The sequence below is a fragment of the Mesoplodon bidens genome, assembly GCF_964165515.1.
Source record: "Mesoplodon bidens genome assembly, chromosome: 11".
Classification (NCBI taxonomy): Eukaryota; Metazoa; Chordata; class Mammalia; order Artiodactyla; family Ziphiidae; genus Mesoplodon; species Mesoplodon bidens.
This window is the reverse complement of record NC_138167.1, coordinates 74795073-74822718: the sequence shown is the minus strand read 5'-3', so window position 1 is coordinate 74822718 and position 27646 is coordinate 74795073. Positions and strand designations below refer to the sequence as shown.

The following is a 27646-nucleotide window of genomic DNA, read 5'->3' as shown; positions in this document are numbered from 1 at the left end:
GATGATTTATAAGGCTTATATTTTTCTTCTGTGAAAACATTTATTTGTATGTCTTTGTAGTTAACATAATGACACTGAGTCATGTGAATGTGACGTCAGAACTAAGATGTTGCCAATGCTTCTGTTAGCAAGTACGTGGACCATATTTCTGCCCCAAGCATGTTCTACTAGATGAGAAACGGAAGCTGCTTGCTCTTAATTTGCACTATTTGTGCTGTGGGTGTGTTCATGGTACAAGCATAGGTTTCAAAACAACCACGAACTATTATTTATAAAACAGAAACACTTTTTAGAAAATTCATAATTCATTATCCAGATTATTAATTTTATTATGAGGGTCACTCATTTGCTCATTTAAGTTTGGCTTGGGCTTTGTTGACAATAATTTTTCTTAAGAACACAAACTTGTTGGGAAATGTTAGATAGTGCAATTTGCACATAAGTATAAAATGAAAAAACAAACACTGCCTACTGAAAGGCAGTAATAAAAACTAAGGAGACTTCTGCTTTCAAAATTATATTAATAAGAAGTATAAGTATTACTATTTTGCTAAGAGCAGTTTTATATTTATTGACATTAATTCAAGTTTCTCATCAGCTGCAGTATATATTCTGATCCTCCCCCCCCCAAAAAAACAAAAAACCTATTAAAGCACTTTTAAACAATGAAATCCAGGCATAACCACAAAGTATTATTCTTAAGTTACACAGGAAGATGCTTATAACTTACTGTTATAAGGAGGTAAGTCTTAGGCTCCTCTCTAATTATTTTTTGCATTTAAGTCTCATCTCCCACAGCTAAGAGAAGATCCTAAAGGGCAGGGACAATATCTTCTATTTCTTTTGTACAGTGACTAGCAAGATAATGTGCACTATACAGTTGAAGATAATGTGTTTGGAAGATAATGTGCACTATACAGTTGACAAAATCCCGATATTTATATTTTTAACTTTACGAAATGAGAATTTGTCATTCCACCATTTAAGGGAACCATTTTGCCTCTCCCAATTAAAAAACAGATACAGCCAGGTTTTCCACAAGCTTTCACATGAATTTCCCATGGAATTTGGTACTGCTGGAAGTTTAGAAAAGTTCTTAGTAACCTAATTTTCTATATGAAACAATCAGTGCCTAAAAGAGGGTATTAAAATTTTCATTTAGAAGTGTTTTTGAGTCATTCTTTATGAATTATATTAACAAACACTTCGTTGGAATTTAGTAGGCCTCTAGGACTAGAAAAGCCTCATTTTTCTTTCCTACTGAAATATTTTATAGCAGAAAAAATATTAACATACTCCATATGTGCCTATCTTTTTGCCTTTTGTCATCCAAAGTTTAAGCTTTTATCTCTTCACAGACAAAGGAAGCATATTTAGGAATTCAAACACAAAGGAGAACTAGTAGAGGCTTTAAATTAAGTAGGGAAATGAACTACAATGTACTGCTGTTCCTTCTTTGCTCAAGAGATCATCCATCTGCTTATTTGATTGATAGTTATCATTGTACCTTCTCAGGTTTATTATGCTGTCCAGGTACTATGTCCTTGAAAAAAAACTGCAGGGAATAAGGCAAATAAAAGAATTAGAGACAGAAAACCCTGAGGAAGATATCAAAATTCCCTTCTGTACATCTTACTTTTTTTCCGGTACGTGGGCCTCTCACTGTTGTGGCCTCTCCCGTTGCGGAGCACAGGCTCCGGACGCGCAGGCTCAGCGGCCATGGCTCACGGGCCCAGCCGCTCCGCGGCATGTGGGATCTTCCCGGACCGGGCCATGAACCCGTGTCCCCTGCATCGGCAGGCGGACTCTCAACCACTGCGCCACCAGGGAAGCCCCTTCTGTACATCTTAGAAGGAAGGCCAACAAGGTCCATCACAGCCTGGAATTCCTTATTACGCTTTTGATATCACAAATTAACAGGTTTTGAGCAGTCAATGGAGCATCTGAATAAGAAAGACGTGAAGGCAGAGGAAATGACTGCTTAGAGAGAAAGAACCCAATCATCTCTAAGTTTGTAGAAGAAAGTATACTCTGGTTCTGTGAAATCAAAGTTGTGGGTTCAGTGGGCTAATTTGTTAACACAGATGAAAAATTCTGTTCTAAAGCCAGTGACTGTACCCTTAGCCACAGCTAGCAGTCTCACAAATGCTGACTGATGGCACAGAAAGAAGAATGGGTAATCAGCATGGTCAGCTTGGTGCTGACTCATCATTAATGTTGAAAAAAAAAAAAAAACTCTTAAAATGCAATGTGGTTGGTGGTGTACTAAATATGGATGCCTTTTGCACATTACTCCAGCCTTGACATATTCCAACTACTATGATTGCTCTTGGGCACCGGGCGGGAACATCAGTAAGAGTATAATCCATCACACCTACTGACTGTGGTTCAGTGGCCTTAATGACACATAACAAAAACACATTTATTAGGTTCCTTCTAATTTCAAGACACATAATAAATACCTAAACAATGAAATGTGTGATATTTAAGTAGATTTTTAAATTTAAAAACTAGTTTCAAAAAATGGAGTCAGGGCTTTCCTGGTGGCGCAGTGGTTGAGAGTCCGCCTGCCGATGCAGGGGACATGGGTTCGTGCCCCGGTCCGGGAGGATCCCACATGCCACGGAGTGGCTGGGCCCGTGAGCCATGGCCGCTGAGCCTGCGTGTCCGGAGCCTGTGCTCTGCAACGGGAGAGGCCACAACAGTCAGAGGCTCGCGTACCGCAAAAAAAAAAAAAAAAAAAAAATGGAGTCAGTGTGCACTTAAGATGAACAAGACATGAACTCAACTATTCTAAGTCTCAAACAATTTCAAACTCAAGTTTACTTTATACTTTTCACTTTAAGTAAGAAATAGCTACAGGACCAAAATTAGGAAGTCAATATGCTCTGAAAGGGCTTCCCTGGTGGCGCAGGGTTGAGAGTCCGCCTGCCGATGCAGGGGAGATGGGTTCGTGCCCCGGTCCGGGAAGATCCCACATGCCGCGGAGCGGCTGGGCCCGTGAGCCGTGGCCGCTGAGCCTGCGCGTCTGGAGCCTGTGCTCCGCAACGGGAGAGGCCACAACAGTGAGAGGCCCGCGTACCGCAAAAAAAAAAAAAAAAAAAAAAAAAATGCTCTGAAAAAACCTTGATTTAAATAACTGCTTACTATGCAAAAATTCAAACATGCACAAAAGTACACAGAATACTACACATTATCCCCAAGGCAGTCTCACATTCCATCCTTCAGCTTAATCAATTTTCACCTCATTTCCAATTCCCTTTATCTAAAGCCAACCTTGCACTTGCCCTGGATATCAAGGATGTCATCTCTAAACATTTCAGTAAATCCTTATAATTTTGACTAAATCCTGATAGAATTTGTGGTATTTTGTTTTATTTTTCATTGCCTTTTATTTTATTTCTTATTTAAAAAAAATTTAAATACCTAGGTCAGTGAAAGAGAAAATTTGAGCAAGGAGAAGAAAATTTAGATTTTTCAGTTTTTCTGGAATTTCTAGTACCTAAATACAGTTGTAAACTTTCTTCTTCCTGAAGGGGGTGACAGTGCTAGCAAGATACAGTCATTCAGTATAACAAATACTAATTGAGGACTAGGAATGGGGCTGGGTGCTAGAGATTAAAAAAATGTGTAAAACAAAGACCCTTTCTCTAGAATGGGTGAGACAGACACAGGAACAGGTTATGTCAATGTGAAGTAGAAAAGCTAGGATAATGGTATTCACAAGGTACCATGGGAACAGAGAATAAAGGCACCAAATTAGGTATTCAAGAAAGACTTCCAGGAAGATGACATCTGAGTAAATGCAAAAATACTGCAAAGAACTGTCATGATGTCATTATAATAAATCCAATATAAAGCTTCTTTCAAGTGGATTTCCTTCATTCAGTTGGTTGGGGAAATTAGGTGGTGTGGGGAAATTTCCTTAAAGAACGTTAGTCTGGGAAGAGAGTGAAATATCAAGAATTCAAAAAACAACGACTCTATCATGTCTCGTGGAGGATACCAAAAGAAAAAAGTCTTGGTCTCTCCCCTCAAGGAGGTAGGAATCTAGGCGGAGAGAAATTAAACAGGTATTAGAAAATTTTACTATATAATATTCAATCAAAATATAGAGTCTAGTGATGGGAAGACTGGTGTGGACTGAAATATTTGAATAAGGGCTGGGACTTAAACCAAGGTTTTGAATATAAATTTAATCCAGATCCAAAAAGGAAGTCAGTCAAGTAAAGGATATTAAAAGATGAGTCTTAAGTGGTGAAGGAGTCTTTGTCTTTAAAAAGTACATATTTAGGGACTTCCCTGGCAGTCCAGTGGTTGAGACTTCGCCTTCCAATGCTGAGGGTGTGAGTCGATCCCTTGTCGGGGAACTAAGATCCCACATGCCTCATGGCCAGAAAAACCCCCAAAAAACATAGAACAGAAGCAATATTGTAACAAATTCAATAAAGACTTTAAAAAATGGTCCACATCAAAAAGAAAAAATCTTTTAAAAAAAGTACTTATTTATTCTGTCCATCTTTGGACTGAGTGAAGTAGGCAGGGAAAGGTCAAGATTTTTTATCTCAACCTCAGTCTCTAAAGAGATGTGTGAATGTGTGTGCTCATGTATGTGTTATATATGTCAGTGTCAGAGCATGAAGATTTGATTTGACAATTTACAATCTGATTCTAAGCTATTGCATTGAAATAATGCACAATGTCAGGTGCAAAAACAAAGATCTACTCTGGCAGATTATCTGATTCTTAGGGAGAAAGTAAAAACTAAAACCCATAAAAATGAAAGTTGTAAAAGACACATAAGAAAATTCAGTCAATACTATAAAATTTTTTAAAAATCCAACTGTTATTCAGAGATTAATGGCTCACCATTTACAATTCCATGTTAATAACGATAACAACAACAATAGTGTCAGCTAACACGCATATAGCATCTACTATGAAGCAAGCTTTATGTAATTAATTCATTTAATCCTCAAAAGTGACTATGAGGTAGGTAATACTATAGATCTTCCTTGACTTATGATGAGGTTACATCCCAAAAAACCATGATAGCTGAAAATACTGTAAGTCGAAAATGCACTTAATACAACTACCCTACTGAATATTGTAGCTCAGCCTAGCCTGCCTTAAACATGCTCAGAACACTAACATTATCCTACAGATAGATGGGCAAAACCATCTAACACAAAACCTATTTTATAATAAAGTGCTGAATAGCTCATGTAGTTTACTGAATCCTGTACTGAAAGTTAAAAACAGAATGGTTGGGTACAGAATGGTCTTAAGTGGATCGGTTTATCGGTTGGTTGCCCTCATGAGCACGTGGCTGACTGGGAGCTGTGGCTTGCTGCCGCTGCCCAGCAGCATAAGAGAGCGTCATACCGAATATCACTAGCCCAGGAAACGATCAAAATTCAAAATTCGAAGTACGGTTCCTACTGAATGCGTTATCGCTTTTGCACATCATAAAGTTGAAAAATCGTTAGGTCGGACTGTCTGTATCCCTCCCACTTTACAGAGGCGGTAACTGAGACACAGAGAGATTAATAATTACTCTCCTCAACTCTAGTTTTTCAAACTTTACTGGTCAGAATTTAGGTCAGAGGTTAACAAAAGACATATAGGAATACTGTGAGCATAAGGTTGAAATCTAATATTTTTATGAATTCAGAAAAATTTCTTATATCCTTCATGAACTTAAGAGAAATGATGCATGATAGTATGTTGGCACAGAACCATAAACATCAAATCCATCCATGAAGTGAAGAGGTAAAGTTACAAATAGGAACTTGCTCTAAAAATGAAATGTTTACAAACAGACCAAAGAATAGTCTCTTAAATATTTCCCATAGGATTGAGGAATGCATCTTTTTCATAATACTTACACACATGGAGAACATAAATTATAATAAATGACCATATCATATGTAGCAATAAAGATGGCCAGTAGTAAAAATGCATTTGAAGTAACTGTTGTCCCTACTGAATAGTAGAAAAATAATACTCCCGAGGTGGAGTTAGTTGCTTTTTCTTCCAAGCTCTGACAGCAAATTATGTGTAGCTATTCCCAGCATTTATATTCTATTACAGTATAATATAGTTATTTGTTCATGTAGTAGTCTTCCCTCCAGGCTATGAGTCCTTGAGGATAGGGTCTGAATTTATTCATCCTGGGATTTAAAACCCATCCCGACACCTAGTAGAATGAAGGTTTATTGAATGAATAAATGAATGAATGATTTGATAAGTGACTTTTAACAAAATCTTGGGTGCTATAAAGCATTATAGAAAAGTTTAAAATATCCATTAAGTCATAAGGGTTTTTGTTATTTTATGAGCGGATTCTTGTCTCCTCTGCCTGGCATTTAAGGCCTTCCTACATTGGCCCTAATCTACCTTCTTAACCTCATCTTCTCTTCTTTTAGTTAAATCCTCTGTATGAATTACTTGCTCTTTCTGGCATAAGCTCTGTGCTTTCTCATCTCTATGCTTTTACTCAGTAACCTCCAAAAGTTTTAGCTTATGCAGCCCTTTCAATATAAATGAGTATACTTACGTAACACTGTGCTAATGTTTACTGTAAAGCAATCATAAAAATAGGAGAAAATAGACATTTTAAACAAATGAGGTAGACATATATAAATAGAAGTTTTAATCTTCTCTTTCTGTACACAATGCATTGTTTTGCACGTACTTCACTTTAAAAATCACTGATTTGTATCAGAAGGACAAATCTCAGAGAGTATTTGTGAGAATGAAGTAAATCTGTACATGTAAAGCACTTAGAACAATGCTGGTCATACAGGAAACACAGTAAATGTCAGTTACTTTCATTAACATCATTATCATCAATGCAGTTTCTTTCCACATACTTATCCTCCAGCTCCACTCCTACAAACCCCCTGAAGCGGGGGGGGGGGGGGGTTTATCTTATCTTTTCAAAGAACTATTTGAATGCATCTCTTAAGTTAGGATTTCTCACTGTAGGAGGTACAAAATTCTACAGAGCTTAGCAAGAAGCCATGGCTAAGAAGACAAAATAAAGTTGGAACAGTTAGAAAAAAATTTAGGATGGGTTTATGGAAAATGAGGCAAATGGAAAAAGATGTGATTATTAACCCAAAGAAAAGTAAAATACACAAAAAGGAAATATAATACATTATCTGGCTCTATAGTAAACAATGTTTAGATAGACCCAATAATAGAAACATTGACTACTAATTTAACCAAAAACTGTTATATAACCATATGGGAAAGATATGGCATTATAACAGCCCCCAAATCCTCAACTTTTATTAGCAAAAGTCTAAAGGAGATTAATCATGAACTAGAAATTTAGGCATATTTCTTTAAAACTTATAGATAAATACCAGAAGAAATTTAAGAACAATAGGGAAAAAGAGAAGATTTTCTTTCTAGAAGCTTCTAGAAAGATAAAAGTAGATCTGTACCATGAGATCAGCAGTGAGAATGGCATGCGTTGTTCTTTCCAATGGTAGTAGGAGAAGTTAAAAAGCAAGGAAGCAATGCCTTAAAAATTCTAAAAGAAACAATTCTATATCCAGTCAAGCTATTCATGTAAAAGCATTTTACAAAATGCAAAGACTCAAACATTTTTCTCCTATGCAGCAGTCTTTCTCAGGAATTTATCTGAAGATGTGTTCATACAAAAGAAGAGAACAAATAAAAGGGAAGACACAGAATCTAGGAAACAGGATATTCAACGGTTCTATTGATCAAATCATATTAAAAGTTACTGGTTTTAAGAAAATCAAATCAATATGAAGGCATTCAGCTGATTTTTGAAATGTTAAAATATTTCTTATGCCTTTAGATTCACAGTTACACTTTACATCAATCTGAGCATAAAAGAGATTGCAAGAGGTTTCAACTCTTACCTGTAACACAGCAGCAAATAAGTATACTACTACGAAGATTACAGTTAAAGAAGTGTGACCACTTTTCATCAAATGAATAGTGTAGAGGAAAATTAAATGCCCAGGTATCACTAAAAGCAGTAGAACTTGAGCAGACTTATTATTTACTCCTGTAATACAAAATGCAAAAGTTGTTAAAATCATATTGTGGTGAATAATAGGTCACAGTTGTTAAAATCTGAGGATTACTTCTAGTTACTATATTGCATAGAATCACATAAAATTCAATTGCTAAAAATAAATTTTAACTATTTACAATTCAATTAATTTTTAAAAATTCTCCCTATATGTTATATATTAATTAAATAAAAGGTGGTTGATAAAAACTTGCTATGAAGAACACTGGTCAAACTATAATATCTATTATAAAAACAGAGGGAAGACAAAAGAAAAAATATGAAGTTCTTAAAGTACTGAAATGTGTTTTTTCCCCTACATCATTTAATTCCTTTTTATTGACCATTTTAATGACTAAATGACATCTCATGATCTTCTAATAGAGGACCTTTGGTTATGAAATGTTTTAATTTAAGTTTTCTTTTAGAATTCTTTCACTGCAATTAAAAGACTGGGCATTTCTGATCCTCATTCAAAAGTTACATTTATTACATTACATTTATTTTCATCAGAAAAAAATTTGTCAAGAATTTAAAATTGTGGTTTAGTTTTTTGGACATCATATGCCTGCGACATAATAATGTCCTTGTAACTGAGGTTATCCCCTCTCATTCTGCTTGTTTGGGATCAAATGCTTACATTTAGAAAGGTCCAAAAGATTAATATACAAAAGACAGATGGTATATCTGTCTCCCTAAATCACCTAACAGTGCTTTCTTATATGCACAAGGTTCCTCTTTCCTGACTCCTAAAACAAGATATACCAGAGAAAGAGAAAAGAGAAAAACTATATAAAGCTCCTCAGCAACTGCAGAATTGATCCAAATTGTTTTTTTGCTGTTGTTCACTGAGATTTAGTGAACAAAATCTATTCTAGTATTTAAAATCTATTTAGCTCTCAGAAATGGAAAACTATGCAATATTCACAAACAAAATATGTATTCAACAAATGTTGCCTGCCTATACTCATAGAGAGCAACAGTTCCTGAAATAAAATATGCAAAAATCCACAAGCACCTACCTGGACCAAAAAAAGTTCTAAATGGGTAGTAACCACCTTTGGGTTCATCGGGCAGTTCTCCTGGAATGCTGTGTAAATGGAGGTAAGTAGAAATCCTGCTAGCCTGAATGGCTACCAAATTACCACCAATACCTGAAACATAAGGAAAAATAAACAAGGTAGTTATCTTCATATTTTAAATAATGTGCATACATTCAACTGAATACAAGCCTCTTTATGTCACATCCTGGGCCAAGAAAACAAACAAAGAATTCTTCTGAAATGTTGATTTATTAAATGTTGAGGTAGATATTCCAAAGACATATAATCACTGCTGTGAAAGACTCATTCATTATTTTTTCAGATCTAACTCACTGTTTGGTCTGAAAGCAGAGTAAGTAATTTTTAAAAATTACTATCACAACCAAGATATAAAACTAGGTAACAAGATATTTCATGTTTATCATCTTAATGACAGGGAAAACAAGCTAGATTTATTCAAATAGACAAGGCTTGATACATGTCTCTCAGGTTACTAAAGAAATGGGTATAAGACACTGAAAAAATTACTCAAGAAAGTCATCTTTTAACCTAGATTATCCTCTCATATACTCAGAGGAAGGGGAGTTGATGCCTAGAAGTGAAATGAATTCCAAAGGGTGGTAAGTGCCCCCAAGGTAAGTTGGGACACCCAAACTCTTTCTCCTTTGACAGATTATGGGAGGAAGAGGTAGTAGTCATAAAAGCAAGTAGGAAGGAAACAACTGAAAATTTCAAATTCTTTAATGCTGAGTGTGGGCTAACACCTGGGAACCCTAGACACAAGGGGAGTCTACATTCACGGGTCAACTATTTCTGCAAGCCTCCCCTGGGCACTTGTGAGACAGACTGAGGGAGGACAGAACACTTGAGAGAGCCGACCTTGGTGGCACACAGCAAGAAATCACACCCATTTCTGACTCCCTCTCTCATATGAAACAAAAGCTGCTTGAGGTGATGAAGGAAACACTCCAGCTACCCGACCCCAGGCAAAGATCAACTGCCACTAGAGGAAGAGTAGAAGCAAAAGCTGTCTGCTGCTGGAGAAGTGGAAGGAAATCTTCCTGCTTAAGACCAATCTGAGTAATTCATTGGTCTTAAGAAACATTGAGAAGGCCTCACCTCTGTGGACCAAGTGCATAGGAACAGCCTAAGATTGAGACTAGTGCAAGAGAATCCCAAATCCCATCCCATGCCTTGCACCATGTAACAAGCATCAACAAGCTACCGTGAGAAGAGAAGCAAGAGCACAGATAGTTAAGCCTTTCATGCTCCAGGCATACAGCGCTCCAAGCTTCACACTGAGCATAAGGTAGCAGGAGCTCATTGATAAATCTGAAGTCAGTGGTGCACTGAAGGTAACTATAACAACCACAAAAACCAGACCCAGCTCAACTACTGATGAGACTCACACAGTCCTCCATACTAATGACCTAATAGAAGAAAAAGCCTGCCTTTAAGGCGTAAATAATATTTATCTCAATCTCCAATGTTCTTTTATACACAATGTCCAGCATTTGATAAAAAATTTCTGAGACAGTAAAAAGCAATAAAGAAAACAGACTATTGTCAGGAGTTAAGAAGTCAATAGGACCAGACTCAGGACTCAGGTGTTGAAACTATCTGACAAGAACTTTAAAATTACTATGATTAATATGTTAAAGGATCTAGTGGGAAAGAGGTTACAATATGCATTATTAAAAGATGGGAACATAAATAGGTTAAAAGTAAAGGTACGGAAAAAGATATACCATATAAACACTAGGGGAAAGAAAGCTAGAGTGGCTATATCAATATCAGAAAGATGAAAAAAAAGACTTTATAACAGGGGATGTTACCAGAGAGAAAAACAAACACTGAATAATGGCTGAGGAGGTCAACTCATGAAAAAGACATAACAACCTAAATGTAGTTGCACCTAAAAAATAGATCTTCAGAATACCCACAGGAAAAATTGATGAAACTGAAAAAAAACCCAAAAAAAAACAGACAAGTTGGTATTTATACTTGGAGACTTTATCACTCTTCTCTTATTAACTGGTAGAATACATAGATTTTTAAAAAATCAAAACTATACAGGAGGGCTTCCCTGGTGGCGCAGTGGTTGAGAGTCCGCCTGCTGATGCAGGAGACAGGGGTTCGTGACCCGGTCCGGGAAGATCCCACATGCCGTGGAGCGGCTAGGCCCGTGAGCCATGGCCGCTGAGCCTGCGCGTCCGGAGCCTGTGCTCCGCAACGGGAGAGGCCACAACAGTGAGAGGCCCGCATACCGCAAAACAAACAAACAAACAAACAAAAACTATACAGGAGATTTTAACAATAATAACAACCAACTTGATCTACAGGACGTTTATAGAACACAACACCCAACAAAAGCAGAATACATATTCTTTACAAATATACACATGGAACATTCACGCAGATAGACCATACTATGAGCCATAAAACAAGTCTCAATAAATTTGAAAAAACTGGAACAGATAAAGTATGTTTTCTGGCTACAACAGAAAAGATAGATATTTGAGAATTCCCCCAAGTGTTGGAAAGCAAACAATACACTTCTAAATAACCCAGAGGTCAAAAAAGAAATCACAAAGGAAATTTTAAAATATTCTGAATTTAATGAAAATGAAACACAACATATTGAGATTTGTGCACACAACATATTGAGATAAGTACTGCACATAAAGCAGTCCTTAGAAATTCACAGCATTAAATCTTATATTAGAAAAGAAGAATGATCTATTATCAATGATCTAAGGTTCCCATCTTAAGAACCTAAAAAAAAAAAATTAAACTGAAAGAAAGCATAAAGAAGGAATAAGAAGTATGAGAGCATAAATCAATGAAATAGAAAACAGAAACAATAGAGAAAAGAAATGAAACCAAAAGCTGCTTTGAATAGATCAAGAATAAAAGAAGATACAAATTTCAATATTAAGAATGAAAGAGGAGTCATGACTACAGACTATGCAGGATTAAAAGAATAATATGGTTATACCATGTTCCAGCTTTATGACAGAAAATAATAGCTTGGGTGAAATTTAAAAATTCTTTGAAATACACAAACTATAAAAACTCACTTGGCAAGAAATACATAACATGAATAGCCCTATACCTATGAAGCAGTAGTTCTCAGCTGGGGGTGATTTTGCCACCAATAATCGACCCCCAATCCAAAAAAAAGAGATTTGGCAATACCTGGAGACATTTTTGGTTGTTGTAATTTGGGATGTTTCATTGGCATCAAGTGGGCAGAGGCCTGAGATGTTCCTAAACAACCCACAGTGCACAGGATGCCCCCCCCCCCACAATATGAAATTATCTGGCCTCAAATATCACAAGTGTCAGGATTGAGAAACCCTGTATTGAGGAAATTGAATTCATAGTTAAAAACTTATTCATGAAAAAAACCCTTCAGGGCCTGATGCCTTCACTATCTGGAAACTGAGAGAACATGCCTTTAAATAACTTGTGAATTAAAGAAGAAATCATAATAGAAAATTTTAAACATTTGTATTTGAATGGAAATTAAATATTACATACAAAAGCAAGTGGGGTGCAGCTTAAGCAGTAATAGAAGCACACTTAAAGTCTTAAATGCATATACTTAAAAAAGAAGGAAGACTTACTGACCTAAGCATCCATCTCAAGAAGTTGGAAAAGATAGAAATATAAACACAAACTAGAATAAGAAAAGTAATGAAAGAGAAAAAAGTAAGAAGATCAATAAAGCTAAATATCAGTTATCTGAAAAGAGAAAAAGAGTAGGGACAAACAATAGGAAAAAAAAGGAAGTCATAATTCCAATTACTACCAATATTTTAAAAATAAGATTATGAACAACTTTATGCCATTAAACTTGAAAATTTAAATGGGAAAATATTCTAAAATATATATAACTTAACAAAATTAATTCAAGAAGAAATAACAAAACCTGAATCATTCTATGGCTAAAGAAATTAAATCTAAAATTTTAAATCTTCTTCAAAAAATCACCAGGTCCACATAAGTTGTTTGCTTTGTTGTTGTTGTCTTTTTCAAGTGAGTTCTACCAAATATTTAAGTAACAAATAATAATAAAAAGAATAAATTACAAAATCTTACATTACTTTACAGTATAAAGTGCATGAGTAAGTATATCTAACTCACATAATGAGACTAGCATAACTCTGAGTTCAAAATCCAACAATGACAATATGAAAAAGGAAAATTATAAGCCAATCTTATGAATAAAAATAAATGTAAAAAAGATATCAAACTGTTGGCAAGCCAAATCCAGCAAAATGTTAAATGTGTAATATACCACAACAAAACTGCATTTATGCTAGGAATATAAGGCTGATTTAATCATTGAAAATAATATAATATGGTACATTAACAAATAAATGAAGGAAAAAATAATATGATTATATGAATAAATGCAGAAAAGTTGATAAAATTCATCATTTTATTATTCATTATTAAAAACTCTTAGCAAACCAGGAATTGAGGGGTACTTTTTAAATCTGATAACTAAACATGCACACATGCACTCATACACGTGAAATCTGTGATATACAAAAGAGGTATTGCAGATCAATAAAGAGTGGTATAGATTTTTCAATAAATAGTACCAAGACAGTTATTAATATGCCCCAAAAAACCTATGAAATTGGACCCCTATTCTCATACTATACACAAAAATCAGTTCCAAGTAGATTAAAGGCATCATGTGAAAGGCAAAATAATTAACATAATTAGTGTAGAGACTTATTAAAGTTTTAACCTCTCATGAAGTTAAAATCCCACCATGATCTCATCATGATCACTGGTTATATTTTTAAACTACAGCAGAATGATTACATTGGAATAGCTTCCCTTAATGTCAGAAATGCTTTCTCACTATCACGACATACAATACACGTCTATTAAGAGCAAGTCTATCAGCATTTCTTTTAAATTACTTAAATTTCTCACAGACTAACTGCACTACTAGAGCTAGTAGAGAGCATTTAAACATTGTCACATAAATTAATAACATTAATAAAAAACAGATTTCCAACATACTAAATAATTAGTGAGAGCTTTCAGTATCCAGAAGACCTAATTTCTAAGTGCCTTATTGCTAGAATGAGCTCCACTGATAATAGAAAGTTTGATAGTATGAACAAATTCAGAAGGTTCATCAAAGGACTGCTTTAAAATCCAACTTCATGTTTTATTAAATTTAGAAATATATGTTTCCAGCAAATGTTTAGCACAGAATAGATTTCACACCATAGAATATATTTCAAATTATGTCAATAATTCTTTTGGGCATTCCTAAGGGAACCTGAAGTAAAAGTTCATTTTGTTCGAAAGCAAAGCCTTACAATCAACAGCACAGCAGATCTAGTATCTTCCATATATACCTACATATTTTGGCCGTCTCCACACATCTCTGCATTTTCACCTCTCCTCCTTTCATGACTCTTTATCAGAACTCACACACAGGAACTGCTCTTTTAGTTTCAAGACCTCTAAATGAAGGCAGGTACATTCACCTCTACCACTTCCTTCCAATGTACGTGTCGGCAACCTGATGAGTGACTTACAAGGTCTCCAAATTTTCTGCTTCCCTTACCCTAGATCATGCATTCTTAGTGGGGACAAAAATTTGTTCTTGGGGGGAGAAAAAAATTTTTCACTCATTTTATGTATAAAGCACGGATATACATACAGTATAGAAACGGATAAATTGGATAACTGTGATATTAAAATTTCATGGGTGGGAACATTTAGGGGAAAAAACGTTTTAAATGGCTCCCTCAGAGGGTCATAATGAAAAAAAGGTTGAGAAACACTGCCTCGATCAGAACTTCCCAAACCAGGATGCCTTGAATAGTTTACAGCTGTGTCAAGATACTGGCCTTCAAAGCTCTGCAGGGGCAGGCTGGTTGCCTCTGGTTCCAAGTGGCCTCCTTCTTCTCCCTAGTGTGCCGTCTAATATTACAATTTTCTGTGTGTGTCACAACATGAAACAGGTTTGGAAATCTATCTACCTTCTTGGGACAACTGAGAATGTCATTATAGGTAAGGCCCTTCACCTTAGTCTCTCTTCAGGACTCCTTTTCTTACCACATTGAAGTAATAAGGGGTATCCTTTTTTTCCAAGGCTACTTTGTAGCCCATCATTCTGTGGACTTCGCCCCTCCCTTCTTCACCATCTCTCATGCATCCTCCATCTTTCCTTTTCTATTACTCCTTTGCCTCCTTGTCAATAAACATACCTATATCCCTCCTACCTTGGAAATTCTTCATTTGGACACCTAGCTGTTATTCTAATTCTTTTCTTTTCATAGTCAACCATTTAATAAGAAATCTAAAAGTGCTACTTCCAGGATTTTTATTTTGTACTAAATATTTAATAGATACAGAAATAGTATTTATAAAATACATATAAGCTATAAATAACCATATTGCAAAAACACCCATGTACCCATCACCCAGTTTAAGAAAAGGAATACAGCATGACTTTTACATTTGAAGTACCCTATGTGCCCTCCCCAATCCCATGCCCTTCCTCGTCAATCAGAGTAACTATCCTGAATTGTTTTTCATTCTCTTGTTTTCTGTGTTATGACCACATATATGTGTATTCCTAAACATGCTTTTGAACTTTATAGAAATGGGATAATTCACATATATTAAGTTCCTGAAATTCATCCTTGTTGTTATGTGAAATGTAATTCTTTAATTTTGATTGTTCATAACATTCTATCTGAGGCTATACCTTCATTTATTTAGCCATTGCTACTACTCAACAAAAACTGAACTCTCAAATGACTTTCAAACCACTGAAGAAATGGTTCCTTCTGAATCATTTCCCCTGGCTACACTAACTGAGCTCATCCCTCTTCTAACCAATTGATCTCTAGCTCAACTCTTTCTGTCCACAAAATATTCACTCCTGGGATTGCTAACTTCTTTCAGTATCTAAAGAGCTCTTATCTAAATATTCACTCTGGGCTTTCCTGGTGGCAGTGGTTAAGAATCCACCTGTCAATGCAGGGGACAATGGTTCGATCCCTGGTCCAGGAAGATCCCACATGCTGCGGAGCAACTAAGCCCGTATGCCACAACTACTGAGCCTGCTCCTAGAGCCCGTGAGCCACAACTACTGAGCCCGTGTGCCACAACTACTGAGCCCGCAAGCTGCAACTACTGAGCCTGCGAGCCACAACTACTGAAGCCCACGTGCCTAGAGCCCGTGCTCCTCAACAAGAGAAGCCACCGCAATGAGAAGCCCGCGCACCACAACAAAGAGTAGCACCCACTCAATGCAACTAGAGAAAGCCCGCGTGCAGCAACAAAGACCCAATGCAGCCAAAAATAAATAAATAAATTTATAAATATTCACTCCTATCTAAAAAGCTTGTAGAATATACCAAAGAGGAGGAAATGCTGAGAAACCAATTTCTATGGTTACACGCAGGAGAAGTTGTTAAGGAAAGTAATAAACGTTGCCATCACTGCTAGTTTTTTATACAAATAGTAAGAACCATTTTTCTATTTATTTATTTATTTATTTATTGCCTTTTTTTAATGCACTTCACCAGTTCCTAAGTATATGAAATGTTTCGGGTATAATCTAAGTTGTGTTATTTAATAAGATAACTTCAAATTCGGTGACATGTACTTTGCAGCAAAACAAAGCATGTTCCTTAACTCATGCATTTATTCATCCAGCAATTACCAAATCTTAACATGCTAGGCACTATCTCTAGGCACTAGAGAGTCATACAAAAAAGAATCATCATACAAAATAATTATGTATGTTAAAAGTATGCTGTGGAAGCATAGAAAAGAGAACTTTTTTTTTTTTTTTGGCCATGCCGCATGGCTTGCGGGATCTTAGGTCCCCAACTGGGGATCAAACCCATGCCCTCGGCAGTGAAAGTGCAGAGTCCTAACCACTGGACTGGCAGGGAATTCCCAAAGGGAACTATTTGGCAGAAGAGGTGACATTTTAATTGGGTCTGAATGAATGAGCAGAACTTGGTAAGTAAAAGAAGGGAAGTGAGACAGAGGGAACATCAGGTACAAAGGAATGGTGTAGAGAAATGACATGATCTTTTTGAGAAAGCAACAAAAATTCACCAAGATGAGAATTTTAAGAATTGGTGGAGCGGTGGAGAAATGAGATTAGAGAGGTGATTTGAGGGCAGATTGGGCTTACTGAGTATATTACGCTAGATAATTTGTACTTTATCTCCAGGAAACTTAACTGTGATCTTTAAGTAAGCAAGGGACAGGATCAGCTTTGTTGATTGGGAAGCTAACTCTAACAGCAGTATGGAGGATGGATAGGTTACACTGGGTGATAGCAGAGGCAGGGAGACAATTTATGCAGATGTACCCAGGGAAGATGAATGAACAAAGCCAGGGAGCACGGGGAGACAAAGCGTTGAGACTAACTCAGAAGGTATTTCAAGAGCAGATAAAAAGAGAGAGCATTTAGAGAAAGGGAGTATGTGGCTTTGGGATGTTTTGTTTGGGTAGGTAATAATACCACTAACTGACAGGAAACCCAGAAGGAAGAGCAGGTTTGGGGGGAAGATAATGAGTTCAATTTGGAGCTTTGGATCTTCCATGTGGAAATATCTGTTGAAAGTATGGATCTGGAAGTGAGAGCTGAAGTCACATAACTAAGACAAATGGTTCTCAAACATTTGCATGTGTCAGAATCAATTTGCATGTGTCAAAGTCAATCTACATTAGAGTTTCTGACATGGGAGGTCTGGGCTGAGGCCTGAGAATCTTCATTTCTAACAAGATCCCAGGTGATGCTGCTAGTCTGGGGACCACACTTTGAAAACCTCTGAACTAGTCAATATCCCTCATAAAGAAGGTGAAAAGTGAGAATAGAAGATGATCAAGAACAGAGTCTGGAAGAATACAAATACTTAAAGAGACAGATAGAAAGGAGGAGTTAGTGAAGGAAAATGAAGAAGAATTTTCAGAGAATGGGATGAGAATTGGGAGAGGTGCAAAAGGGCAGATTAACTAGTATCAAACAGCTGAACAGAATGAAGACTGAAAACAAGTTACTGGATAAAGTAATGAGGAGGTCACTGTGGAGCTCAGTAAAAAAAGTTATGTAGAGTGAGAGGGATCAAAAACATTGTAAGAAATTTTACAAGTACAGGCTACACTTTGAAAAGTTTGGTTGTAAAGAGTAGAAGGGAGAAAATAGAAGCTTGAGAAGGCAGAACATTGTGGGAAAGGTGATTTAGAATGAAAGAGTCGAGCACAATTGTAAACTAAAGAGGAAAGATGGAAGAGAGGAAGGTATGGAAGATACAGGAAAAGTTAAGATAACTGGGAGTAAGGATCCCATTGGAGGTGTAATGGTCTTAGATAAAAGAGTCAGCTCTTCTGAGACGGAGTGAAAAAGGTTAAGAGTAGACACTGTTAGAGCTGAAGGGAAAGGAAGGAGAAGGAAGGTGGGAGACACCTGCCTAAAGCCTCTGTTTTCTCTGCAGAGCTGCCCTATAAGAAACATTAAAGGTGCTTCTTCTGGAAGATGGAAAGCAATGCCAGATGGAAATCTGAATCTACACAAAGGAAAGAAGAGTGCTGAAAATGTTAAAAATGTGGGGAAATGTACAAGATACCATCCCCTCATTTTTTATCTTTTTAAAAAATACTTGTTTAAAGCAAAAATAATGTTATAGGATTTATAACAAAGTAAAACGTATGACAAAAAGAGACCATAAGAGTGAAAATCCAAGTATACTGATATAAGGTTCTTATCCTTTATGTAAAGTGATATATTATTATTTGAAAGTAGACTGTGATAGAGATATAATAAGACCTAGATCAGTAGTTCTCAAAGTATGGTCTAGGGTTTAGAAAGAAGATTAGATCCAGAAATTCCAACCCCTCTCTAACAAAAGTACCAGAGGGGAAACTCACAGTATCCTGTGGAAAAGAAATCTTTTTAACCTAATGTTTCCAAAACTTAGCTGACCACAGAACTCACTTTTCAACACCTCAAGAACTATTGTTACATGAAATATATTTTTAAAAAATGTTACTGGTTCTGAGAGATGTTAATAAGCATTAAAAGATACCCTCATCACAGTATCAACACAAATATGCCTTACTTTAAACAAAGTGTGTATTCCTGTATCTAATACAACAGATAAATTAGTAGCTGTTCATTTTGAAGGAAAAAGTCACAGGCCTTGGGATATCAAGCAGATCTGGGTTTAAACCACCATTTGCTAGATATGAGACCTTACCTTTATTTGAGGATTAAATAACATAACATGCGTAAAAGAACTAAAAGTAATCTGCCACAGAGTAAATACTCACTAAATAGCAAATGATGGGGACTTCCCTGGTGGTACAGTGGGTAAGACTCTGCACTCCCAATGCAGGGGGCCTGGGTTCGATCCCTGGTGGGGAACTAGATCACACATGCATGCCACAACTAAGAGTTTGCATGCAGCAACTAAAGAAGTCTGCATGCCTCAACTAAGAAGCCCAAATGCCACAACTAAGAGTCCGCATGCTGCAACTAAAGATCCTGCAGGCCGCAACGAAGACCCAGTGCAGCCAAAATAAATTAATAAATAATAAATAAGTAAATGAATATGAAAAAAATAGCAGATGATGATGATGGTGATAAAACAGGGAGGGGTCTTTTAAATAGTACATCTCAGCACACTTAAAACGAAATTCAATTCTCAGAAGTTACACCTTTTTTGAGAAGCACGGAGTGAATCTTCTCAATCAATGTTTTTAAAGAGCATAATGTAACATAAGATGTGTTCACTGTGATACCCAACTAAGAGGTTTACTTACTGAGATAGAAAAAAGATTTTACCACTATGCCATGCCATGCACAGACTTCCAATGAGGGCACTTTAGCAAACTGTTTCTTGTAAAAGGCAAAATAACAGAGATACTCACTAAAATCTTACTAATAACGGGGTTGTAATTTAAGTTAAATTTCTCACTGAGATGCTGGGCAATAAAGTTCTAACAGTCATTGTTGGGTAATATTCATGCTAGTGAATTCATCAAGTAATAGTCACTGAAGAGGATTCAGACAGGGGGAAAGAAAGTGATAGTTATTCCAGGCAGTGAAAATTAGACCTGTGTATGGCCACAATGCAAGAAGCAAGTCGCAATGATAAAGGATAAAGTTGTGTGCGTCCAAGAGCATATAGAGAGGGCCTTGATAGCTAGGCAGAAGAGTTCTAATTTGATCTGACAGGCAGGAGGAAACCACTGTCAAGTTCATCATCTTAAAACTAATGTAATAAAAACAATGTTTAAGGTAGACCCATCTACTAGTGACGTTCAATTTGCATCGAATAGGGAATGAGTCAGGAAGACTACTTTATTACTTGAATGATGGTTGAACTGAGACATTAGTAGACTACAGTACTAAGACACATTTGTTATATAAATAAATGAACAAGTGAATTATGTTAATGTACAAATAGACAAGATTTGGTCATTATCTCTTCAAAGAGGATGAAAGAGCCAGGTTGAATCAAATGGGTCCATGATGTTAAGGGCAGCTGATGGGGAGAATGGTGCTGCCAGGAAAACTGGGAGGGGCATCTCTAGGGGAAATCTGTTCAGGTACCCCACAATTAAAATGTTCAGTAAAAATTTTAGATATGAAATTAGATTTTAGAGAAGTTGCCTTTATAGAACATATTTCCTTATCCATAAATATACAAAAGTAATACATATTAAATGTGTCATATATCCTGTGATACGGTTTTCCCCAGGTAGCATTATTTTAAATTATATTGGCTTAGGCTATACCGAAATCCAGTTTAATGACTGCCAGCCCAAAAGCCAGTAGGACTGGATTAAATTTGTCTTTTTAAATGGAATTTATATAAAAACCCCTGTGAATTTAAGTATTATAATTCCCATTTTATAAATAAGAAAAAATATAAGGCAGATTTGAAAGGGATCAGCAGAGGAGTGATAGATTTTAATGGAGTGAATTGACTCCAGCAATGCTTAAACATAGCTAACTCTAGTTTATCCACAAAAATTGACAGGGACAGCAACACAGCAGCACAAGAAAGCAGGTAAGCCCAAAGTTAATGATAATAGAATTGGAATATCCTATTTTGCCACAGGAATCTTAAAAATCAGGTATGTCTGATTCTCAAACTAATATCTAGAGATAAGATTAAGTGAGAGTTCTTTTCAAAAATGTGTTCTGCATACTGAGAACATACAGTGTAGTTTCCACCATGAGCAACAACCTGGGATTGAAAATCAAATGAATAGAATGGGAAGGTAGACCTCTTAAAATCTGAACTCAAAGGTTCCTGTTTGTACCTAAGAATATAGAGAGATAGGATATCATTATGAAACAGTATATCTAATTCTTACCATTAATAACTGGTGTGTAAACAACAATCCCAGCCAAGTTTGGATCCGATACAGTTGTGTCCAGAATAAGGCCCCCAATGCTGAAAGAAACAAAAGCATATAATTTAGGGAAGAGGAAAGGAAATGTACTAATTTGAAGTTGTTCTTTATATACAAACACCCCTACTTTTAAACATAAAATATTTAGACATTTTAAAAGTTGAATAAAAAGAAAAAATATTTAAAGTAAAAATCACTGTCAAAAGCAAAATGTTGAAAACAAAACATGGCATAAGCTGTAGCCCCACGTTTCAGGGCTCTCCTTCTGGTCTACATGTTTACATACGTTACATGTAAAAAAGAAAAAAGCATATACTTTAAGTGCATTAAAATGTCTGGAAGGACACTTAAGAAATTATTAACAATGTCCACCCCTAGGGGTGACACTGACAGGAGACTCATGGTCATTTTATATCCTTCTGTACTAATTAGTTTTTTTAAAACCGTGTGAATTTTTTTTTTTTTTTTTTGCTATACGCGGGCCTCTCACTGCTGTGGCTTCTCCCGTTGCGGAGCCCAGGCTCCGGACGCGCAGGCTCAGCGGCCATGGCTCACGGGCCCAGCCGCTCCGTGGCATGTAGGATCTTCCCGGACCAGGGCACGAACCCGTGTCCCCTGCATCGGCAGGCGGACTCTCAACCACTGCGCCACCAGGGAAGCCCCCCATGTGCATTTATTACCTTATAATTTAAAAAAATGTTTAAAGAGTATCTTTTCATATTTGAAGTAAGCAAGCCATTAAAGAGATGACTTTTATATTGTTAAAACTAGATATGGTAGATTACAGTGTCTGACCATTGGTAAATTAAAACAATGAGTTGCAGCCATAGAAAGAGCTGATCTGAAGAACAGAGGTCTGGAAAAATAACATACAGCTATACAGTGGCAAGATATACACTCTCAGTGTCTCAGTGGAGCTTGGAGATTTTTTGTTTGTTTGTTTCCAAGACCATTATCAATTGGTTAACTTCAGTCTGTTGGTCTACGTACTATAAAACAGTGTCAGTCCCAGTATTTCATGGGATCCTGTTGCCAAATCTTCCAGGAAAATGCAATTCACATTACAGAAAAATGAACTATATGCTGTCAGAGAACAGGGTTGATGGTCAAAGTATCAGATCAAATGTTCTTACCACTACCTGATAGTTAATATTAGGAAATTATTAAATCTTTACTATTTTAATTCTTTAATAATATAAATGAATGGCTAAATATGCCTAAACTGCTAGGAGTTCCCATTAAAAGGTATACGATAAAGTCTAAAAAGTCATCCTTAGAAATATTTTACTATGTAGTTTAAAAAAATATGTATTTCATAGAATAAACTAGTTATGTATCAAAGAATAAATCTCCCTGCCAAAACACACATATCATGCTGTGTATATAACATGAACACTTGCTAAAATACATTTTTAAATATTTTTATTACCCAGGTGATAAAAACTTATCATAGAAAAATTAGAAAATACAAACAAAATGAAGAAAATAAAAATCAACCATAGGGCTTTCCTGGTGGCGCAGTGGTTGAGAGTCCGCCTGCCGATGCAGGGGACACGGGTTCGTGCCCCGGTCCGGGAAGATCCCACATGCCGCGGAGCGGCTAGTCCCGTGAGCCATGGCCGCTGAGCCTGCGTGTCCGGAGGCTGTGCTCCGCAGCGGGAGAGGCCACAACAGTGAGAGGCCCGCGTACCGCAAAAAAAAAAAAAAGCCCACCATAGTTACATCATTCAGGGTTATACTGTTACCATGTTGTTATATAGCCTCCCAGACATTTTTAAACATGTGTATATATATATATATATATATATATTTTTTTAAATAAAGTTATTTATTTTTGGCTGTGTTGGGTCTTTGTTGCTGCACACGGGCTTTCTCTAGTTGAGGTGAGCGGGGGCTACTCTTCGTTGCAGTGTGCAGGCTTCTCATTGTGGTGGCTTCTCTTGCTGTGGAGCACGGGCTCCAGGTTCACTAGCTTCAGTAGTTGTGGCATGTGGGCTCAGTAGTTGTGGCTCACGGGCTCTAGAGCACAGGCTCAGCAGTTGTGGCACACGGGCTTCGTTGCTCCGTGGCATGCGGGATCTTCCCAGACCAGGGCTCAAACTTGTGTCCCCTGCATTGGCAGGCGGATTCTTAACCATTGCACCACCAGGGAAGTCCAAAACATGTATAGTTTTAAAAATAAAAACTCAAATTGTAGAAGTAGTTTTCTTCACTTTTATTAAATTTTATTTTTATCAAAATACGTGCATCATTTAAAAGGAGAAAGTACCACAAAGCTTATAAAATAGCCCCTAGCCCTAACAACACATCCTGCTCTCCACTAGCAATTCTTTATAACTTCTTTAACTGTTTCTTCTGGCATTTAACCCTCTATTTCTAAACAGCATGTTTATACTGCTATTTCTTGCTTTTTAATTTTAGACATTTACCTAATGACGTCCACTATGGCAGGTGAGCATTTAGTCTCTCTTCCCCTTCCCTCCCCACTTTAGTCCCTTCACAATTCCCTTCCTTCCTATATCCTGCCAATTTGGTTATATTATAATTTTTGGTGAAATATTTAGGTTTTACTTTATTTTAACAATGAAATCATTATTCACAACTGGGCCACAAAGTGTGTTATGAGATCTCCCCATTTGTACTGTTTTGCCTTGTTTCATATTTTTCCTAATTTTTTAAGGTACTTATTACTAATTCAGAATCAAACTTGGAACAAAGTTAATAAATGGTCTCTGAATACATATTCATCAGGTAACCAATCAGTTCTCCCTTTTTTTTCCTTAGAGACATTCCTTCTTAAGGTCACTGTCTTGCCAACCTGGACAGTTGCTCTGTAGGTCTGATGCTCAGCTGTCATTCTGTACCTTCCCTTCACCTCCCTACGATGGGTCTCGGTGTATGTACGATGACCAGGTCCCAACATTTCATGGGATCCTGTTGCCCAAATCCTCCAGGAAAACACAATCTACATCATAGAAAAATGAACCACATGCTGTCACAGGTTTCCTCATTCTCGTGTCATCTTCCTTCTTGATTATTTCCTCATTTTGATAGACATCTTCTCTCAGCTTTTATATGAGAGGGTATATGGTAAATAAATTTTTTGAGATCCTACACGTCTGAAAGCTTCTTGAGTCTACCCTTATGTTTGCTTGATACAGTGGGCACGTTTTATGTTCAAAACAATTTTCCCTCAGAATTTTGAGGGAATCACTTGGTGTTGCAGCTGGACATCATTCCAATTCCCAATCCCTTATATGCAACTGGACTTTTCTCTCTGGAAGCTTTTGGGATTTATGATAATGTACTTTGCTTGGGGTCCCTCCTACTCATTGTGTGAGGTATTCAGGGGGCCTTTTAAATCTGGAAGCCCATGTTCTTCAATTCTGGGGAATTTTCTTGTATTATTTCTTTGATAATTTCCTCTCCTTATTGTTTGCTCCAATTGTCCACCTCTTTGCTTTCTGGTCTACTTTCCAGGATAGTTCCTCAACTCTACCCTCAAGATTTTTCTTCTGATTCTTTTTGTTTCTACTATTTATACATTTTTAAATTCCCAAGAGCTCTTCCAATTTTTCAAATCCTCCTTATTAGAGCATTCTGTTCTTACATTATAGATGCCATAACTTCTCTAATTTCTCTGAGGATACTGGTGATCGTTTTTTGAGACTTTTCAACTATGCCTGCAATTTTTGGGGAACCTTTTTTTTTTTGTCTCTGTCATGTTAAAAGCCTTAATCAAATGTCTGGTGACCGTTTACTGTCTGCTCCTCCTTAAGGGATACTGCAGAGCATATCTGGAGCTCTCTGTGCACAAGGGCAGAACTTGTCAGCAGGCGGGCCTCACTGAAGAATGATCAGATGGGCAGGTAGCTCTTTCACTAAAGGATCCACAGGGTCAGTTTTTGTGGGTTTTTCTTTTGAGCTGATGAGTTTCCCCAGAAAGGAATTATCTAATTTTTTGCCTGGGGGTAAAACCCAGAGTGTCAGCATTCTATGAGAAAAGAAAAGGAAGTGGGATCAGGTTTTCATTGTTCAGCATGTAGACTTTTCCTTAATTCTTGTTTTTTATACAGTGTTTAATCCATAGCCTCACTGGTGCAGGTGATTCTAAATCCAGAGGCTCTATGATTTAGCCTCTCCAGGGTTAATTCTTGTCTTCTGTAGAATGGGAGGGGGTAGTCACCTGGGTGGTCAAGCTAGCAAAGGGCTTTTAGGTTCTAATTGCTTCTTACTTTAACTTTCAACCAATCTCCTTCATTTCAGCTTTCAGAAGTTCTTAGTGCCTCTAAATCCTCCACCTTTTGGGGTGTCTGAGGCTCAGTTCAGCTTGCTTCTTATCAGTGTCCCCTTGTCCTGCAGGCAGTTAGGTTTTAGCTTTTTTCGTTCTGATAGTTCAGTTAACAACCATAGAACCGATTCCTATCTTACTGATTTTGTTAAATCTTTCACCTAATGTCCTCTCTGCTCCCCTTCTGTTTTTGTGGTTGTATAGCTTTTTTATTCTTTTACTGTCATTTTAATAGCTTCAATAAGGAAGAAGATAAACATGTCAATCTACCATCTTTAATAGGAAATTCATATTCTTTTCTAGCTTTCTCCTTTCACCAAATGTATAAGGAACACCTTTCCACATCAAAGGAATGTTACAATGTTACTCTTGATGGCTGACTAATATTCCATTTTGTGACTATGTCACAATTTATTCAATCAACATCTGATTGCTAGACATCTAAGGTGTTCTCTCTCTTTTTTGTTATTAAAAATTCCACTGTGATGAAGATCCTTACAACTTAATCACTTGCATAGATCCATAATTATATCTTTAGGTCCTGTCGGAGTCCTAGAAGTGGTGTAGTCAAATGGTATGTACATTTCTAAGGTTTTCTGATACTTATCTGAGAATTTACTGTTCAAAATAAGTAATGTCCTTGTCAGGTTAAAACTCACACAGACAAAGACAAACGCCACCAAATTTTAATCATCAATCTGGTAAGGATTTGGTTGGGGAAAAGTTTGAAACTGGTAGCAAATGAGGTTCCATATATCCACTGATTTCAATAACTCTTGTCACTATATCCCTATTACTTGGGATAATAAAGACTGACTGTATAAAATGATTGACCTAAGAAATAAAAACAGGCAATTGGTTTGTTTTAATATATACATAGGTACATGCATATAGAATAACTGCCCCCCACACGCACACACAAACACACACTTTAATACTAACCTACTTATAACCATAGCTGTTATCACAGGCTCCCAGCCTGAGTGGAGAACCGTCCTTGTGGCTGGATGTTTGGCAGCTATTATAATCCAGATAGGAGTTAGAGCCAAGAAAAAGACACCAACTAATGGAGGAATGTAGTAATAGGTCTCTAAAATTCAAAAAGAGACAACATTTCAATCTCTCTTATAACCATGTAGCAAATGTAAGTATTAAAAGTTTACCAGAAGATATGTTATCAAACATACTCATGCTATATACTTTCTATAAATTTCAAACAAAATTGAAAACTATAGATAAGGTAAAAATGTTAAATAATGTAACTGAAAGCTAATACATTAATTCAACATTTATTGAAATAGTTATGTGACCTAGATGTGAACAACAACAGTAATAATAACAAGAATAACAACAGTAAAAAATCTAACATTACTTGGCTCCTACCATTTGCCAAATATTGTGCTAAATGCTTTATGTTCATTGTCTCACTTAATTGTCCTCACAGGTATGAGGTAGAAACTCATTCCTACCTTATGAAGAAACTGAGGCTTAGGAGCTTAAGAGCACCACTAAGAAATAGAAAGAACTGGGAGAAAATGACATCTGTCTGACACTGAAGTTAGTGCTCTTAACTCCAAACTATAAAGTCTAATAGGACATTGATTTTACCCATCAGGATCTTATAGCACAAGCATTCCATGGAATATTGGCCGATGGATTGATAATAGATATCCTCCTAATTCTGAATAGTGTTCCAATATCCAAAATGAAATTGAAATACTAGGTTTAATAAACAGATTTCTTCACTGCAAAATTACTCAGAACCTTTAATATGCGAAGACAGAATACAGTATACTATATGAACCAGAGTTTGGCCAGACTACT

General features: G+C 36.6%; 1 protein-coding gene across 11 annotated transcripts in view; it reads right to left on the bottom strand.

The window, feature by feature from the left end:
- The window catches only part of SLC41A2 (solute carrier family 41 member 2), a 152781-nt gene that overhangs the window by 29349 nt on the left and 95786 nt on the right, over nucleotides 1-27646 (bottom strand). For 10 of the 11 annotated variants that reach the window (XM_081249449.1, XM_081249454.1, XM_081249453.1 and 7 more), the window contains exons 7-10: nucleotides 26765-26912; nucleotides 21493-21572; nucleotides 9079-9210; nucleotides 7902-8050 (exon numbers count right to left, since the gene is read on the bottom strand). In XM_081249449.1, coding sequence (XP_081105575.1) covers nucleotides 7902-8050; nucleotides 9079-9210; nucleotides 21493-21572; nucleotides 26765-26912 — 509 coding nt within the window. Of the gene's footprint in view, nucleotides 1-7901; nucleotides 8051-9074; nucleotides 9211-21492; nucleotides 21573-26764; nucleotides 26913-27646 lie in introns of those variants that run through there. The other variant, XM_081249450.1, reaches the window with a different exon arrangement.